Source organism: Salmo trutta, chromosome 26 (assembly GCF_901001165.1).
Source record: "Salmo trutta chromosome 26, fSalTru1.1, whole genome shotgun sequence".
NCBI classification, from domain to species: domain Eukaryota; kingdom Metazoa; phylum Chordata; class Actinopteri; order Salmoniformes; family Salmonidae; genus Salmo; species Salmo trutta.
In genome coordinates, this window is record NC_042982.1 from 39,910,901 (window position 1) to 39,929,500 (window position 18,600).

Sequence of the window (18,600 nt, forward strand, 5' to 3'; positions counted from 1 at the left end):
ACCACTCTACCAAGTAATCTAGGACCGGGCCATGGTGTTCCACATCATCATGCAACAGCCTGACGAGGGTAGTGTCTTCTGCAAACTTAAGGTGTTTGTCAGGATGGGAACTAGTACAACTATTAGTGTACAGGAGTGGGGACTAAACACATCCCTGAGGAGTGCCTGTGTTGATGGTGCGTATGTCCCACATGTGGGGACCCACCTTGATCCGCTGTGACCGCTGGCTCAGGAAGTCCAACAGTCACAAAACCAGCCCTCCGTCTAAGGAGAAGTCCTGAATGAGTCTCTGTGCCAGAATGTTTATTTTATTTATTTCATTTCACCTTGAACCAGGTAGGCAAGTTGAGAACAAGTTCTCATTTACAACTGCGACCTGGCCAAGATAAAGCAAAGCAGTTCGACACATACAACAACACAGAGTTACACATGGAGTAAAACAAACCTACAGTCAATAATATAGTAGAAAAATAAGTCTATATACAAAGTGAGCAAATGAGGTGAGATAACGGAGGTAAAGGCAAAAAAGGCCATGGTGGCAAAGTAAATACAATATAGCAAGTAAAACACTGGAATGGTAGATTTGTAGTGGAAGAAAGTGCAAAGTAGAAATATAAATAATGGGGTGCAAAGGAGCAAAATAAATAAATGAATACAGTAGGGGAAGAGGTAGTTGTTTGGGCTAAATTATAGATGGGCTATGTACAGGTGCAGTGATCTGTGAGCTGCTCTGACAGCTGGTGCTTAAAGCTAGTGAGGGAGATGTGTTTCCAGTTTCAGAGATTTTTGTAGTTCGTTCCAGTCATTGGCAGCAGAGAACTGGAAGGAGAGACGGCCGAAGCAGGAAGGCTGGATGTAAGGCTGGATTGTGTTGAAGGCAGAAGAAAAAGTCAACAAACAAAACCCTGAACCTTTGTTCAAGCTCTGTATTGTGTACCTTCAGTTAAATTATGGAACACCCGAGGAGGGCAGAGGAGAGGAATCTCACAGCAAAGAGACAGAATGCCACTACTGGAACAAAAGGATTCAACTGTTGTGCTGTAGGGTCATGTTTCACCCGGAACATTCTGGTTTGTTCATGTGGGATTATTATCATTATTTTAAAGATGAATCATATTTGTAAAATAATAAAGAAAGCCGCTGGATATATAATTTGACTCGTGGTTGGATGGATGCAGTTATCAGGGAGGTTTCTCTCTAACAGCATCTCTCCCATGTATCAAATGCTGAGAGGGGGAAATGAGGGGAGAAATGATCCATTCTAAATGGCAAATTGTCAGAAAAATACTGTAGAAATGAGTACCACTAGATCAGGCCAAGACGGGGGAAATTAGAAGATAAATAAAATGGTTATTATTATGTAGTTATAATGTAATGTCAAATAATACCCATATATAGCCTCTCTACTGTATATAGCCTCTACTGTATGTAGCCTCGCTACTGTTATTATTCACTGTCTTTTTACTGTTGTTTTTTATTTCCTTATCTATTGTTCACCTAATACCTATTTTTTACTTAAATATTGCACTGTTGGTTAGGGCCTGTAAGTAAGCATTTCACTGTAAGGTGTTGTATTCGACACACGTGACAAATAAACTTTGATTTGATATAGTGGACTGTCAATTCAAGTTTGAGGCCTAGCAATCCACCCCAAACCCTCATCCCCTTTCTATCTGAAACAGTGACTTCTTGTGTATGGGGTTAGCTAACGCAGTGTCACATGCTTTTTCCTAGTTTGCCTGTCTGCCTGGTCTGGTCACATGACATTAAGCAGTTTCACATGGTCCTCATAGCTGTGGCATATAGGAGCGTGCAGTCATTCATTACCTTAGACACAGAATGGAGACTCACCCTGGTTGACACGATGGATGCTTTACATGGCATTTACTTATAGCACTATGAAAGGGGGCCCCTCACAACATAGCTCTTGTTTTAGGTCGGGTGAGTTGGTAGGAGCAGGGTGATATGGGCCAAAGGACTATCAGTTACCCTTCTAAAGTCTGTTTAAGAAAACATAGGGTGCCTCCCATCTGAACACCTCACCTTGACACTGTCACTCTTAGAATGAAAATATAAGTAAGAGATCCATTCACAAACTGACAAATTATATCAGATTTAGAAAATGTCCTGCATTAATTCAACTGCAGCCTGTATGAAATAAAACTGTTTTCAAGCTATCAGTGGAGGGCAGAGATTTGCTCTGAGGAATTTACTATTAATGTATCATAGGATATAGCCTCCATATTGTGAGAGAAATCAGCGCCGGGTTAAAGGAAAAGCTATTCAGCGGCTTTACACAATCTCTCTCATTCTATTCCTCTCCCGACACTGCCCTGTCTCCCAATCCTTCCCTCTCTATGAGAAAGTGATGCATAAATGTACAATGGTAAACGGGCCAAAAGTACTGCTGTGGATAATATTTCACTTGGTTAATTATCACAGTATGAGAGAGACAGGGAGAAAACCTATCTGGGGGTTAAATGATCCCAGTGTCAATGGATGTCAGGTTTCTCTTGAAACTGTATTTGTACCAAATGACCACTAGAGGATGAACGTCAGTCAATTTTGAAAGGTGCTGTTCCCCCTTAGAAAAACAAGACTTACCTTAAATGTAACATTTCTAAGAAAATTGGGGAAAACAGTGCCTTCCCTGTGGCGCAGTTGGTAGAGCATGGTGTGTGCAACGCCAGGGTTGTGGGTTCGATTCCCATGGGGGGCCAGTACTTAAAAATAAAATGCATGAAATGAAAATGAAATGTATGTATTCACTACTGTAAGTTGCTCTGGATAAGAGCATCTGCTAAATGACTAAAATGTAAAAAAAATAAAAAATAATTGTAGAAATGTCAAGCAGTAGGCCTATGAGTATTACCGCAAACCAGCTGAGTTAACAAGTAAGTACATTTTCCAATGTATTTTTTAAAATAATAATCTACTACTGTACAATATTGTGTGTGGAAGTACATAATTTCTATCCTCTCAAATGATCAGTGTGCCTACAAGTAACTTATAATGTGAGATCAATGAAACATGGAGATGTGATGAAATCCTTGGTGAGATATTACCATGTGTCTCACAGGACATGGGCTCAAAAAATAATGGCAGGTTCATTAGAGACTGAAAATATTTGGCATGGGTCCCCAGATCCTCAAAAGTTCTACAGCTGCACCATCGAGAGCATCCTGACCGGTTGCATCACTGACTGGTATGGCAACAGTTTGGAATCCGACCGTAAGGCGCTACAGAGGGTAGTGCGTACAGCCCAGTACATTACTCGGGCCAAGCTTCCTGCCATCCAGGACCTATATACTAGGCAGTGTCAGAGGAAGGCCCAAAAAATTGTCACCCAAGTCATAGACTGTTCTCTCTGCTACCGCACGGCAAGCGGTACCGGAGCACCAAGTCTAGGTCCAAAAGGCTCCTTAACAGCTTCTACCCCCAAGCCATAAGACTGCTGAACAATTAATCAAATGGCCACCCGGATTATTTGCATTGACCCCCCCTGTTTTTTATCTATGCAGTCAGTTTACCCCTACCTACATGTACAAATTACCTCAACTAACCTGTACCTCCGCACACTGACTCAGCACTGGTACCCACATTATTGTTATTTTAATGTGTTATTTTTTACTTTAGTGTATTTAGTAAATCTTTAATTAACTCTATTTTCTTAACTGCGTAGTTGGTTAAGGGCTTGTAAGTAAGCAATTCATGGTAAGGTCTACACCTGTTGTATTCGGTGCATGTGACAAATAACGTTTGATTTGATTACATTAAGTAATAAACGTAGGATCGAGAGTGTGGTCACTATTTATTTATTTTATTTTTCCGTTATTTTACTTAAATCCATGGCCCTCTAATTATTAGTCACAATCTATAACTATAATCTATAATTCTTAGATATAATATGTAACAAAAAGTTAGAAGAGATTAGCTATTAGATTCAATATATACAAGTGCCCTCCTTAATTATTGGGACAGTGAAGCATTTTTTCTTCTTTTGGATCTAAACTCAAAATATATGAGGTTAAAGTACAGACTGTCAGCTTTAATTTGAGGATATTTTCATCCATATCGGGTGAACAGTTTAGAAATTACAGCACTTTTTGTAAGTAATCCCACCAGCAAAAGTATTGGGACAAACTTATTGAAGTATTAAAATGCTAGGTATTTAGTCCCATATTCATAGCACGCAATGACTACATCAAGCTTGTGACTACACATTCTTTGGACACATTTGCTGTTTTTTGTTGTTGTTTTTTTTATTATTTTGTGCCCAAAAGAAATGAATGGTAAATAATGTATTGTGTAATTTTGTACTGACTTTTATTTTAAATAAGAATATAATATGTTTCTAAACACTGCTACCATGATTGTGGATAGTCCTGAATTAATTGTGAATAATGATGAGTGAGAAAGTTACAAATGCACCAATATCATACCACCAAGACATGCTAACCTCTCATCATTACAATAATGGGAGCTTAGCACTTTTGGGGAGTATGATATTTGTGTGTCTATTACTGTGTGTGTATATATATTTGGCATGGGTCCCCAGATCCTCAAAAGTTGCAAATGTCAATCTTTAATAAAAATAATAAGAATTAAAAAAAACATATATACATATATAACATATATATATAAAAACATATATACATACGATATATATATAAAAAAAACATATATACATACTATATATATATAAAACATATAGACATATATAACATATATGTAAAAAACATATATACATATATATATACATATATACATACTATATATATATTTATATATATATATATATATATTTTTTTTTACATTCTTATTCTTTTTATTAAAGATTGACATTTGCAACTGTAGTGAGTGACCTTTGATCATGACTCTCAGTTCCACTTCATAACATTTACGAGTCGATAGACGCAGGCGTCTTCTGTACTGGGGAGTTTTGTTATTAAGAGCGCTAACGATCGGTCTGAACATTAACACTTGCGATACGGTTTTGGAAGCATAACGACCTTCCTATCTTTCATATCATCGAGAAGTACTTTTCGAAAGAAAAGGTTAAATTGATACACAGTGTTATGGCATGTGACAATGTTACAGCGCATATATGTTTACAGAAAACGACCTGCGTCTCATAACACTTGTGTGTAAACGGAAGGCAGACTCCAAATACTTTCGGCCGCAACTGTGTTAAAACCGGTTAAAACAGTGTACAGTAAGTGTGTATTTTGCATTTGTGAAATGATTTTGATGTGATATGAAAGTACAGGGATATATATGTTTCTTGAACCATAACACAAATGAGAATCTATTCACGTTTAGATGGGACTATTTGGCTGTTTTGGCTTCCATAGTCAATTCAGCTTCAAACAAAACATACAAGGTCCTTGGACTATAAGGAGTAACGTTATTCTACCTTTATTTAAACAAGGAACACAGACTGAGACCAAGGTCTCTTTTACAGCTGGGCCCTGCGTATACATTTACATTTAAGTCATTTAGCAGACGCTCTTATCCAGAGCAACTTACAACATGTTTACACATACAGTTTAGGTACAATGATTAAGAAACTACACAAGACGAACAAAACGATCACAGATAACACAACAAAAATACAGTAGCAGATTATTAAATGTACACATAGGTTATTCCCCTAACAGCGTTAGGCTCATTATTGGGCTGAACCACACGAAACGCATAAGAATGTGTACGCAGATCCAAGCGGAACCTTTATTAACATCATTTTGACACGTCATCTGAAGCACACGGACTCATGTCGACGTTACACACATAGCTACACTTCCTCGCCCTCTGAAAAAACGATCTACCGATGTAACCAGGTGAAGGCCAAATAGGTAGCTATGTCTGTGTTTTTGACCGTATTAAATGCAATTCATACATAGTTTCATGGCAACGTTCGCAGTCGAATCAACTACAATCCATTTTTTTGAATGATAGTCGACACATTCATTCATTAATCATTCATTGTTTGGTTTGGCATGTGGTGTCGCATGACAACAGTCAACACAAGGTCGCATGACAACACAAGGTAACGTCAAAGATTGTTATAACGTTCTGATAACATGCTTAGCTTGCTAACTATCTTGTCATCGCTCATTCATTGTCTAATGTTTGATCTTCAATTAACATTTGAACCCATATTTATTTAATTCACATGGTATTTTTGTTGTGTGTATTAGCTAAAAAAAGAAACCTCAGGAAATACGTTGTTTTGGTTCCCACCCACATCATGAGCTTGCTGGTGCCTGCTTGGGCTTAGTCAACAGGAGAACGATGATTATTCAAAATGTATGCCTTCTCTCTCCCGTGGATTAAGACTTCTAGCTTGCAACCTTGTTTATGCAGTAGCTGAGCATTACTGTACAAGCTGGAGATGCTAATTAGGGTCTCATCCAGACAAGGAATTCACTTGTTTGTAGTTGTACATTGCTTTGACAAAGGAAACCAACCTCAGACAAGTGTTGGCAATGAACATTGAGACCTAGAGCCCTCAAACTCAACTCTGGACCTTGAAGCCAGTTCCAATGCATTTTCTAATTGTTCCCCACTAATCAGGGACGGATTTAGACCTGGGACACCAGGTGTTCATTCATTATCAGGTTGAGCAGAGTTGAGTACCCTTGGCCAAGACGTAACCCATATTAAAAACACAAACTGAGGGATAGAACAAAGCAGATATTTTTCCTAATAGAAAATGACTAACCCCTGCCTGCATCCTTCCTCTCCAGGTTCCCAGAGGGCACAGCTGGTTTGATGCCCGCGGCTCCACAATGGAGCTATCTGACTCAGTCACACATAAGAACGGGCGGCAGAGGAAGCCTGCTGTCCCCCAGGGGGACATGAGTGACGGGAATCGGGTTCGCAACACCACCCCTGACCTGGAGGAAGAGGGGGAAGCGTTGCTTCAAGGATCCGACACGGAGAACAACGGACATCCCAGTGTGCAGCCTGGGATCAGAGGGGAGCTGGGGAACGTGTCTCTGCTTCTCTTCCTTTATGTCCTCCAGGGCATCCCTCTGGGCCTGGCTGGGAGCATCCCTCTCATCCTGCAGAGTAAGAACGTCAGCTACAAGGACCAGGCCTTCTTCAGCTTTGTTTTCTGGCCCTTCAGTCTCAAGCTGCTGTGGGCCCCGCTGGTTGACGCGCTCTACCTGACCAGGTTTGGACGCCGGTAAGACAATGATTTATAAGACTGATACGTTAACTTTATGTTTTATATTGTGTCTGATGGGTTGACAGCTGCAATCAAATGAGTCAAAGCCTCATCTCTCCCTCTTAGGAAGTCATGGCTGGTGCCCACCCAGTACCTGCTGGGACTCTTCATGCTGTACCTGTCGGTTATCGTGGATACGCTGCTGAAAAGTGATGAGGGGCAGGGCCCCGATGTGATAACCCTGACGGCGGTGTTCTTCATGCTGGCCTTTCTGGCAGCCACCCAGGTAACACTCTCACACACTCTCACACACTCTCACACACTCTCACACACACACTCTCACACACACACTCTCACACACTCTCACACACTCTCACACACTCTCACACACACACACACACACACACACACACACACACACACACACACACACACACACACACACACACACACACACACACACACACACACACACACCAAGTTATTGTGACACAGAACTCTGTTATATTCCCATCCCAGGACATAGCAGTGGATGGCTGGGCTCTGACCATGCTGTCTAGGGAGAACGTGGGCTACGCTTCCACCTGTAACTCTGTAGGACAGACTGCTGGCTACTTCCTAGGCAACGTGCTCTTCCTGGCCCTGGAGTCAGCTGACTTCTGCAACAAATACCTGAGAGCAGAGCCTAAAGAGACTGGCATCGTGACACTGTCAGGTACAGAGGGAGGGCGGGAAGGAGGGAGAGACAAAGATGAGAAGGCAGAGATCAATGTCATCTATGAAGCAGGAGGAAGAACGTTAATCCAGATATTTAGTTTAATCTTGCTACGGTCAACTGGTATTAAATACAATTACAGACATGCAAAGCTCTATGAACCCTTCCTTGCTGAAGATGGAATGTCCGTTGGCCAGGTTTTGCATTCTTTCATCTTGCCTTGAGGAAACAATAGGTACTAAAGACGATGGTATCAGAATTGTAGGACATCTTTGTTTCCTTGTAATCTCTTGATAACCATAGTTGCGTATAACACGTACCAGGCATGTGCATTTCCTTGCATTTTAGAACATTGTTACACTTTTGAGTGCAATTTTGAGGCCAAGCAACTTTTTATTATCTGGGGAAATTTGATCAGAGCACAGATGGTCATTTTTGAGCTGAAGTGAGAGAAAATAAACTCTGGTTTTGGAGTGAACTTTTGGCTGATGATTTTCCGTACGGTTTTGCCAGTCAACAGACAGTAACATGCTATAGAAGATGCGTGAATAAACCTTGACCATCATTGCACTGCTTTGCTGTTGTAACCACTCTGTAACATTGTTGTTGTCTGTGATTGGCTCCCTTGGTGCAGACTTCCTGTTTTTCTGGGGCGTGGTGTTCCTGGTGTCGACCACGCTGGTGGCCATTATGAAGAAGGAGAACGCCAGGGGACAGCACGGGAAGAAGAAGGTCCGGGAGGAGACGCAGAGCGTCATGGAAACATACAAACTGCTGGTCTCCATCATCAAGATGCCTGCCGTGTTCACCTTCTGTAGCCTGCTGCTCACTGCTAAGGTACCTACAATACAGCTGCAACTGTAATTTACCTGACATATCTATATATATATCACCCAGTACAGATTACTGCACCTGTAACTTACCTGACATATCTATATATATATCACCCAGTACAGATTACTGCACCTGTAATTTACCTGACATATCTATATATATATATCACCCAGTACAGATTACTGCACCTGTAATTTACCTGACATATCTATATATATATATCACCCAGTACAGATTACTGCACCTGTAACTTACCTGACATATCTATATATATCACCCAGTACAGATTACTGCACCTGTAACTTACCTGACATATCTATATATATATCACCCAGTACAGATTACTGCACCTGTAACTTACCTGACATATCTATATATATCACCCAGTACAGATTACTGCACCTGTAACTTACCTGACATATCTATATATATCACCCAGTACAGATTACTGCACCTGTAATTCACCTGACATGTCTATATAAATCAGGTTAAGCAGGCCAGAATGTGGTCTCACTGTTTAGCCTGTCTCTAATTTCTGAGGTGCCTACACTGTAACCAACCTGCCTGGACAACCAGCCTAATTGACCTGCAGTATCTAACCCAGTCACTGTAAAGGTACCTGTGGGACTTAGCAGTCTGTCTCTGTCTGTCTCCAGATGGGTTTCTCTGCAGCAGACGCAGTGACCGGTCTGAAACTGGTAGAGGCAGGTGTTCCTAAAGAGCAGCTGGCGTTACTGGCTGTCCCCATGGTCCCACTGCAGGTACTACTACCACTCATCATCAGTAAATACACCGCTGGACCACGACCACTAGACGTCTTCTACAAGGCCTTTCCCTTCAGGTATATATATATATACACACACACACACACACACACACACACACACACACACACACATCAGTAAATACACCGCAGGACCACGACCACTAGACGTCTTCTACAAGGCCTTTCCCTTCAGGTATATACACACACACACACACACACACACACACACACACACACACACACACACACACACACACACACACACACACACACACACACACACACACACACTTACTTCATGTACATTTGTGTTTTCCTGTGTAGGTTGTTGATAGGTCTGGGGTATGCTGTGTTGGTGTGGTGGACTCCCAGTTTAAAGCAGGATGGGGGATTCCCCCTCTACTACTACGCTATAGTACTGTTCAGCTACGCACTGCATCAGGTAATACTGTTCACTATCTATCCATCTCTGTTCTCTCTACTACACTATAGTACTGCATCAGGTAATACTGTTCACTATCTATCCCATCTCTGTTCTCTCTACTACTACGCTATAGTACTGCACCAGGTAATACTGTTCACACTGTCTATCCCATCTCTGTTCTCTCTACTACACTATAGTACTGCATCAGGTAATACTGTTCACTATCTATCCCATCTCTGTTCTCTCTACTACACTATAGTACTGCATCAGGTAATACTGTTCACTATCTATCCCATCTCTGTTCTCTCTACTACACTATAGTACTGCATCAGGTAATACTGTTCACTATCTATCCCATCTCTGTTCTCTACTACTACACTATAGTACTGCATCAGGTAATACTGTTCACTATCTATCCCATCTCTGTTCTCTCTACTACTACACTATAGTACTGCATCAGGTAATACTGTTCACACTATCTATCCCATCTCTGTTCTCTCTACTACACTATAGTACTGCATCAGGTAATACTGTTCACTATCTATCCCATCTCTGTTCTCTCTCTACTACACTATAGTACTGCATCAGGTATTACTGTTCACTATCTATCCCATCTCTGTTCTCTCTACTACTACACTATAGTACTGCATCAGGTAATACTGTTCACACTATCTATCCCATCTCTGTTCTCTCTACTACTACACTATAGTACTGCATCAGGTAACACTGTTCACACTATCTATCATATCTCTGTTCTCTCTACTACTACACTATAGTACTGCATCAGGTAATACTGTTCACTATCTATCCATCTCTGTTCTCTCTACTACACTATAGTACTGCATCAGGTAATACTGTTCACACTATCTATCCCATCTCTGTTCTCTCTACTACTACACTATAGTACTGCATCAGGTAATACTGTTCACTATCTATCCATCTCTGTTCTCTCTACTACACTATAGTACTGCATCAGGTAATACTGTTCACACTATCTATCCCATCTCTGTTCTCTCTACTACACTATAGTACTGCATCAGGTAATACTGTTCACTATCTATCCCATCTCTGTTCTCTCTACTACTACACTATAGTACTGCACCAGGTAATACTGTTCACTATCTATCCCATCTCTGTTCTCTCTACTACTACACTATAGTACTGCATCAGGTAATACTGTTCACTATCTATCCCATCTCTGTTCTCTACTACTACACTATAGTACTGCATCAGGTAATACTGTTCACACTATCTATCCCATCTCTGTTCTCTCTACTACACTATAGTACTGCATCAGGTAATACTGTTCACACTATCTATCCCATCTCTGTTCTCTCTACTACTACACTATAGTACTGCATCAGGTAATATTGTTCACTATCTATCCATCTCTGTTCTCTCTACTACACTATAGTACTGCATCAGGTAATACTGTTCACACTATCTATCCCATCTCTGTTCTCTCTACTACTACACTATAGTACTGCATCAGGTAATACTGTTCACACTATCTATCCCATCTCTGTTCTCTCTACTACTACACTATAGTACTGCATCAGGTAATACTGTTCACACTATCTATCCCATTTCTGTTCTCTCTACTACTACACTATAGTACTGCATCAGGTAATACTGTTCACTATCTATCCCATCTCTGTTCTCTACTACTACACTATAGTACTGCATCAGGTAATACTGTTCACACTATCTATCCATCTCTGTTCTCTACTACTACACTATAGTACTGCATCAGGTAATACTGTTCACACTATCTATCCATCTCTGTTCTCTCTACTACACTATAGTACTGCATCAGGTAATACTGTTCACTATCTATCCCATCTCTGTTCTCTACTACTACACTATAGTACTGCATCAGGTAATACTGTTCACACTATCTATCCATCTCTGTTCTCTACTACTACACTATAGTACTGCATCAGGTAATACTGTTCACACTATCTATCCATCTCTGTTCTCTACTACTACACTATAGTACTGCATCAGGTAATACTGTTCACACTATCTATCCATCTCTGTTGTCTCTCTCCTCTTTCTTTCATATATATATATTTTTGGCAGGAGATTAGGAAGTGCAGCTCAGTTTCTACCTCATTTTGTGGGCAGTGTGTGATAAAACCGGTCTTCTCTTGTGAGCCAGGTCTGCTTACGGCAGCCTTTCTCAATAGCAAGGCTATGCTCACTGAGTCTGTATGTAGTCAAAGCTCTCTGTCTGTGTGGAATTAGGCAGTATAAATCAACTTGATCCAGCTTGGAACACTATACATATACATTTTCTCAAACTCCTGCCTTTCCCCTCCTTGCCCACAGGTGGCGCTGTACAGCATGTATGTGGCCTGTATGGCTTTCCATGCTAAAGTGAGTGACCCAGTGATTGGTGGGACTTACATGACCCTGCTGAACACTGTCACCAACCTGGGGGGAAACTGGCCCTCCACCCTGGCATTGTGGATGGTCGACCCACTCACCTCTAAGGAGTGCCAGGGAGCTGCTGGGCAGAATTGTGGCTCCCCAGAGGAGACGGGGGTAAGTGGGAGAGTGTGTCTACATGGAAGAGAATTACCTGACAATTTTACCATTGTACTGTCGTAGTACATTAAATAGCTAGTATGTGAATTCTGTGGAAATACTTCTCTTAAACGTATGTCTTTTTCTCTCTCTTCCCTCCTACAGCTGTGTGTTAAGGAGGGCGGTGTGTGTGTGACGTCGTTGGATGGTTACTATGTGGAGTCGGTGGTGTGTGTGTTGATAGGACTAACGTGGTGGGTGTGGCTCGGGAAGAGGATGAGAAGGCTGCAGGACCACAGCCCTGCAGCGTGGAGGTGCAGGATCGGCCAATGACAACGTTCACCCAGCTCCTGACCTGCACCACCCCTTCCTGACCCCAGCAAGGCCAATCGCCAGACAGCTACAGTCTGATATAAAAGCTTCTGTCAGCTCAGCCTTTGACCCTGGCCCGAACATCACTTCCTCTCTCTCTCATTTCTGTTTGTCTGTCTTCCTCCGACTCTCTTTATTTCTCTCCTTTCTCTGTCCCTCTTTCTCTCGTTCTCTGACTCTTCTCAGTGTCCCTCATTTTTCCCTCCCCTCCCTTCTTCCCACCGTTTGCTCAGTGTATATATTATCTTTCAGCAGTCTTTCTTTGCGTTAACTGTAACTGTGGTCCGGCCACCACAAGACTATGGACCATAACGGTCAATAACCACACTCTCTTGGAGAGTCAAGAGTTATATTTCTCCTTGCAACGTCACATCCTCACCATGGCTTCTGTGGGTGCCGCTTCAACTATGTCCCATTGGAAACAAAAGAAGGAACTATTCTTCTTGCTAGGAATATTTACAGTAGACATAGCTGCTCCTTCTCAATCCACATTGTCTGCTACTTAAACTATTTAACTTTCTGTCACTGTTATTTGTGCCTTGCTCTGTTCTTCAAAGACTCTGATTTTAAGGTTGGTCGGATATTTAAAAAAGGCATTCATCAACGAACGGGCATAAAAAGCAAACCACATTATATATAGATGGTTAAATATGAACTTTGAGATGGTCAGCCAAGACCTACTCGATAAATAGGTCAAATTTCTTTGTGTAACATGGAGTCAGAAATCACATTTGTATTCTTCATGGTAATCTATAGTCCCTTTAAAAGAAATGCCTAAATTATAACGGTACTGTTTTAATATACACTGAGTGTACAAAACATTAGGAACATCTTCCTATTGAGTTACTATGTTACACCTTCCTAATGTTGAGTTGCACCCCCCTCCTTTTGCCATGTTGACTCAATGCTTCTCACAGTTGTCAAGTTGGCTGGATGTCCTTTGGGTGTTGGACCATTCTTGATACACATGGGAAACTGTTGAGCGTGAAATTCAGCAGCGTTGCAGTTCTTGACACAAACTGGTGTGCCTGGCACCTACTACCATACCCTGTTCAAAGGGACTTCAATATTCTTTTCTTGTCCATTCACCCTCTGAATGGCACAAACACAATCCATGTCTCAATTGTCTCCAGGCTTGAAAATCCTACTTTAACCCGTCTCCTCCCCTTCATCTACACTGATTGAAGTGGATTTAACAAGTGGCATCAATAAGGGATCATAGCTTTCACCTGGATTCACCTGGTCAGTCTGTCATGGATGGTTCTTTATGTTTTGTACACTCAGTGTATTTCTCTAATGTTTTGAATACAACAGTATTTTCTCTAAATCAGCAATGAGAGGTCAGAGGTTGTGAAAGGGAGAAGGCAGTAAACAGTCAGGTCAGGATCTGGGATCGCCTATATCGGTTCTGTTTGGTTTATGTCATAGAAAATATCAATGTTTTTCTGTTAATTCTCAAGAGTTATTTTTATTTATTTTGGGGCTCTTTGCTCTATACTACATCAGGCTGAACAAAATAATTAGCATTGATCCATGTGTGGAACGCTGATAAATCAGATTCTGTGTTTCTCCCTTCATTTCTGCCCCTAACCACCGGTCCACATTCAGATGGGGCTCAGCTCCTGAAGGTGAAAGTCAGGGTTGGGGTGTGGGGGAAAGAGCACGCTGAGTTTCCACACCAATGCAAAGCCTTCATACTGGAACTGAGACACTTGTTAGCCTTGAACATTTCATTTTTTAACTTTCTCTTCATTTTACATCTTGTGATGCTGATGTATGTACATTGCCTTTTATGTCTGTCAGTACTTTTAACAATTTAAAATATTGCCTAAACTCTACCAGCATTCACTTACATATGGATATGTTTGACTTGTTTTGATTTACCAAATATTTAAATTAATGTTTTTTTTATGTTTATTTTTTTTCTTGTCGGTTTGTCTTAATTTCAGTTGTACATTCTTTAAAAAAATAAAAACTCCACTAGTTATTTTCCAAGATGAGTGGAGGGTTTTTAAAAGAATGTTCAACTACTGAATTTCCCATGGAATACAAATGATTTGTGATGGGCTGCTGCAAACAAATCTTTGATTCCCAACTCCCATTTATAAAAGCTGACGTTAAAGACCTGCTTGGTATTGGAGTTGTCTCTAGTGGGAACAACTCAGTGGGAATCGAACCCACAACCCTGGCATTGCAAGGGCCGTGCTCTACCGGAGAGTGACTACCCGGGTTGGGATCAATTCCATTTAATTTCCAGTCAGTTCGGGAAGTACACTACAATTCCAATCCATTCTATTCAATGCTTTTCAATTAGAAACATTTAGAGAAAAAAATTATAATTATTGACTAGAATTTCAATGTGATTGACCCGAACTCTGCACTGTACCCTGTGAGACTTGTATGCAATGCTGTAAAATGTTCTGAGTAACTTTTGTACCAACATTCCCAAGATGTAATATTGAAAATATTTACAGTAATAAATATCTTATGTAATACAATGAATATGCACTCTGGTTTCAAATGGTTTTATCTGATTACTCATAACATACTGTACTTTACATTATTAAATCATTTGTTAATCCTTTGTGGGTGTGTGAAGTAATAAGAATATTTTTATATATCTCACACCTAATTTATGCAATGCATAACATTTTCTATACACGATATATAACTTTCAATTTAGCAGTAGGATTAGATAATGAAAAATTGACGAAAACGCCACACCAGACGTTTTATTTGAGTTGTCAGACGGACTTTTGTAGTCTTTCAGACATTTTAACAACATGCCGGTGTCCAGGAGTGAGACTGGGGCAGACGAGAAAGGAGAAAATACTTCTTAACTATTTATATAGTTTCTCAGTTCGCTGACGGTAACTGAACCATTGTCCGGGTAAGAACCGACTGGGACGTTCAAGCATTGAGGGGGAGGGAGTAGACGGTTCGTTCAAACGAGACAGCAGATCAGCTGTTAAAATGGACTAAAGGTGTAGCTAACACGTTCCGACATCTTTAGGTAACATCTCTGTTTTCTCTTCTAGAACATCAGTACTGGACTAGCAATTGCTGGGGTAATAGTACTATCAAGGAGTATTAAATTGATAAGTAGTTTAGGTTATGCATAGAAAGCCAAATGGGATGCAGGCATGTTCCACCAAGAGGCGGTAGCGAGTCATTTCACACAAACCCTGGTTGAAGGAAGACGGGAGAAATTCTGTCTCTAGCCAATGTCAAGGGAATATTCATAACGACATCGACAGATTGTGGTGTTTTAACTAGACGAGATGAGTCCTTTCCTCTTGTTCAATGAAATACCAGCTCTGCATAGGTTATAAGGTCAGGATCAATTTAGGATGGCAGTTGAGCTGTTTGCCTAATGTGTTGTTTAGTTAGTCAGCCTAACAGCCTTTTCTTCATATACAGATGATCAATCTCCATCCCTTGGTTTTAGAAAGGTCCTGATCTGTCGTTTTGTTTAGCTAATAGGATGATCTCTCGTTTTGTTTAGCTAATAGGATGATCTGTCGTTTTGTTTAGCTAATAGGATGATCTGTTGTTTAGCTAATAGAATGATCTGTCGTTTCTGTTTAGCAAAAATACTGAACAAAAATATAAACACAACATGTAAAGTGTTGGCCCATGTTTCATGAACTGAAATAAAAGATCCCAGAAATGTTCCATGTACACAAAAAGCTTATTTCTCTCATTTTGTGTACAAATTTGTTTACATCCCTGTTAGCAAACATTTCTCCTCTGCCAAGATAATCCATCCACTTGACAGGTGTGACATATCAAGAAGCTGATTAAACAGCATGATCATTACACAGGTGCACCTTGTGCTGGGAACCACAAAAAGGCCACTCTAAAATGTGCAGTTTTGTCACACAACACAATGCCACAGATGTCTCAAGTTTTGATGAAGCGTGCAATTGACATGCTGACTGCAGGAATGTCTACCAGAGCTTTTGCCAGAGAATTTAATTTTCATTTCTCTACCATAGGCTGCCTCCAATGTCGATTAGAGAATATGGCAGTACGTCCAACTGGCCTCAAAACCGCAGACCATGTGTATTCACGTCAGACCCACGACCTCCATATCCGTCTTAATCACCTGCGGCACCGTCTGAGACCAGCCACCCGGACAGCTGATAAGACTGAGGGGTATTTCTGTCTGTACTAAAGCTCTTTTGTGGGGAAAAACGGATTCTGATTGGCTGGGCAAGCTGCCCCTGCTCAGTCATGTTGAAATCCATAGTTTAGGACCTCATTTATTTCAATTGACTGATTTCCTGAACTGTAACTCAGTAAAATCATTGAAATTGTTGCACGGTGCGTTTATATTTTTGTTCAGAATGATCTGTGGTTTTGTTTAGCTAATTGCATGCTAGTAGAGGTTCCAATTTTGTGTTGCCCAAACAATATTTCATGGTGACTTAATAGGAAGGTTCAGTGTAACTTATTACAACACATTGTACTTATATCCGTTTTTTCCCATTAGGAATGCTTTTCTAACAAGGTCTTTCATGCCTCACCACCCTCGTCAGATGACTAGGTTTTGGTGTAGCCTCGGAGATCCCAGCACGGTTCATAGAGAAGAATGTAAGCCTCAGAGGGAGAGTCCAGACCATCACAGAGAGCCTCAGAGGGAGAGTCCAGACCATCACAGAGAGCCTCAGAGGGAGAGTCCAGACCATCACAGATATCCTCAGAGGGAGATTCCAGACCATCACAGAGAGCCTCAGAGGGAGAGTCCAGACCATCACAGAGAGCCTCAGAGGGAGAGTCCAGACCATCACAGAGAGCCTCAGAGGGAGATTCCAGACCATCACAGAGAGCCTCAGAGGGAGAGTCCAGACCATCACAGAGAGCCTCAGAGGGAGAGTCCAGACCATCACAGAGAGCCTCAGAGGGAGATTCCAGACCATCACAGAGAGCCTCAGAGGGAGAGTCCAGACCATCACAGAGAGCCTCAGAGGGAGAGTCCAGACCATCACAGAGAGCCTCAGAGGGAGATTCCAGACCATCACAGAGAGCCTCAGAGGGAGAGTCCAGACCATCACAGATATCCTCAGAGGGAGATTCCAGACCATCACAGAGAGCCTCAGAGGGAGAGTCCAGACCATCACAGAGAGCCTCAGAGGGAGATTCCAGACCATCACAGAGAGCCTCAGAGGGAGAGTCCAGACCATCACAGAGATAGGCCTGGAGGTGGAGCACATCTCCATCTACATCCCTCTCCTCTCCCCCCTGCTGGCTAAAGGTATGGTAGACCCCTGCTGGCTAAAGGTATGGAAGACCCCCTGCTGGCTAAAGGTACGGTAGACCCCCTGCTGGCTAAAGGTACGATAGACCCCCTGCTGGCTAAAGGTATGGTAGACCCCTGCTGGCTAAAGGTACGGTAGACCCCCTGCTGGCTAAAGGTACGGTAGACCCCCTGCTGGCTAAAGGTACGGTAGACCCCCTGCTGGCTAAAGGTATGGAAGACCCCCTGCTGGCTAAAGGTATGGTAGACCCCCTGCTGGCTAAAGGTATGGTAGACCCCCTGCTGGCTAAAGGTACGGTAGACCCCCTGCTGGCTAAAGGTACGGTAGACCCCCTGCTGGCTAAAGGTACGGTAGACCCCCTGCTAGCTAAAGGTATGGAAGACCCCCTGCTAGCTAAAGGTACGGTAGACCCTCTGCTGGCTAAAGGTATGGAAGACCCCCTGCTGACTAAAGGTATGGTAGACCCCCTGCTGGCTAAAGGTATGGTAGACCCCCTGCTGGCTAAAGGTACGGTAGACCCCCTGC

The 18,600-nt window shown here is 41.8% G+C and overlaps 2 protein-coding genes across 8 annotated transcripts; both read left to right on the forward strand.

Moving 5' to 3' along the window:
• The first annotated feature begins 4,924 nt into the window (after positions 1 to 4,924).
• Positions 4,925 to 13,525, forward strand: LOC115163756 (acetyl-coenzyme A transporter 1). Of its 7 annotated transcripts, none has more exons than XM_029715920.1 (10): positions 4,925 to 5,215; positions 6,022 to 6,049; positions 6,750 to 7,192; positions 7,301 to 7,460; positions 7,694 to 7,889; positions 8,524 to 8,726; positions 9,380 to 9,564; positions 9,814 to 9,931; positions 12,245 to 12,460; positions 12,608 to 13,525. In XM_029715920.1, the coding sequence occupies exons 3-10, from the start codon at positions 6,792 to 6,794 to the stop codon at positions 12,773 to 12,775; spliced, it is 1,647 nt and encodes a 548-aa protein (XP_029571780.1). In that variant the 5' UTR covers positions 4,925 to 5,215; positions 6,022 to 6,049; positions 6,750 to 6,791; the 3' UTR covers positions 12,776 to 13,525. The 7 variants fall into 7 exon arrangements, 6 of the variants coding, with proteins under 6 accessions (XP_029571780.1, XP_029571778.1, XP_029571781.1 ...); XM_029715916.1 differs by lacking the exon at positions 4,925 to 5,215 and adding an exon at positions 5,561 to 5,855; XM_029715917.1 differs by lacking the exon at positions 4,925 to 5,215 and adding an exon at positions 5,561 to 5,840.
• A 3,415-nt stretch (positions 13,526 to 16,940) lies between these two features.
• LOC115163912 (sex-determining region Y protein-like) lies at positions 16,941 to 18,069 on the forward strand. Its single transcript, XM_029716111.1, has 2 exons — positions 16,941 to 16,972; positions 17,310 to 18,069. The coding sequence occupies exon 2, from the start codon at positions 17,335 to 17,337 to the stop codon at positions 18,067 to 18,069; it is 735 nt and encodes a 244-aa protein (XP_029571971.1). The 5' UTR covers positions 16,941 to 16,972; positions 17,310 to 17,334.
• The last annotated feature ends 531 nt before the right edge of the window (positions 18,070 to 18,600 follow it).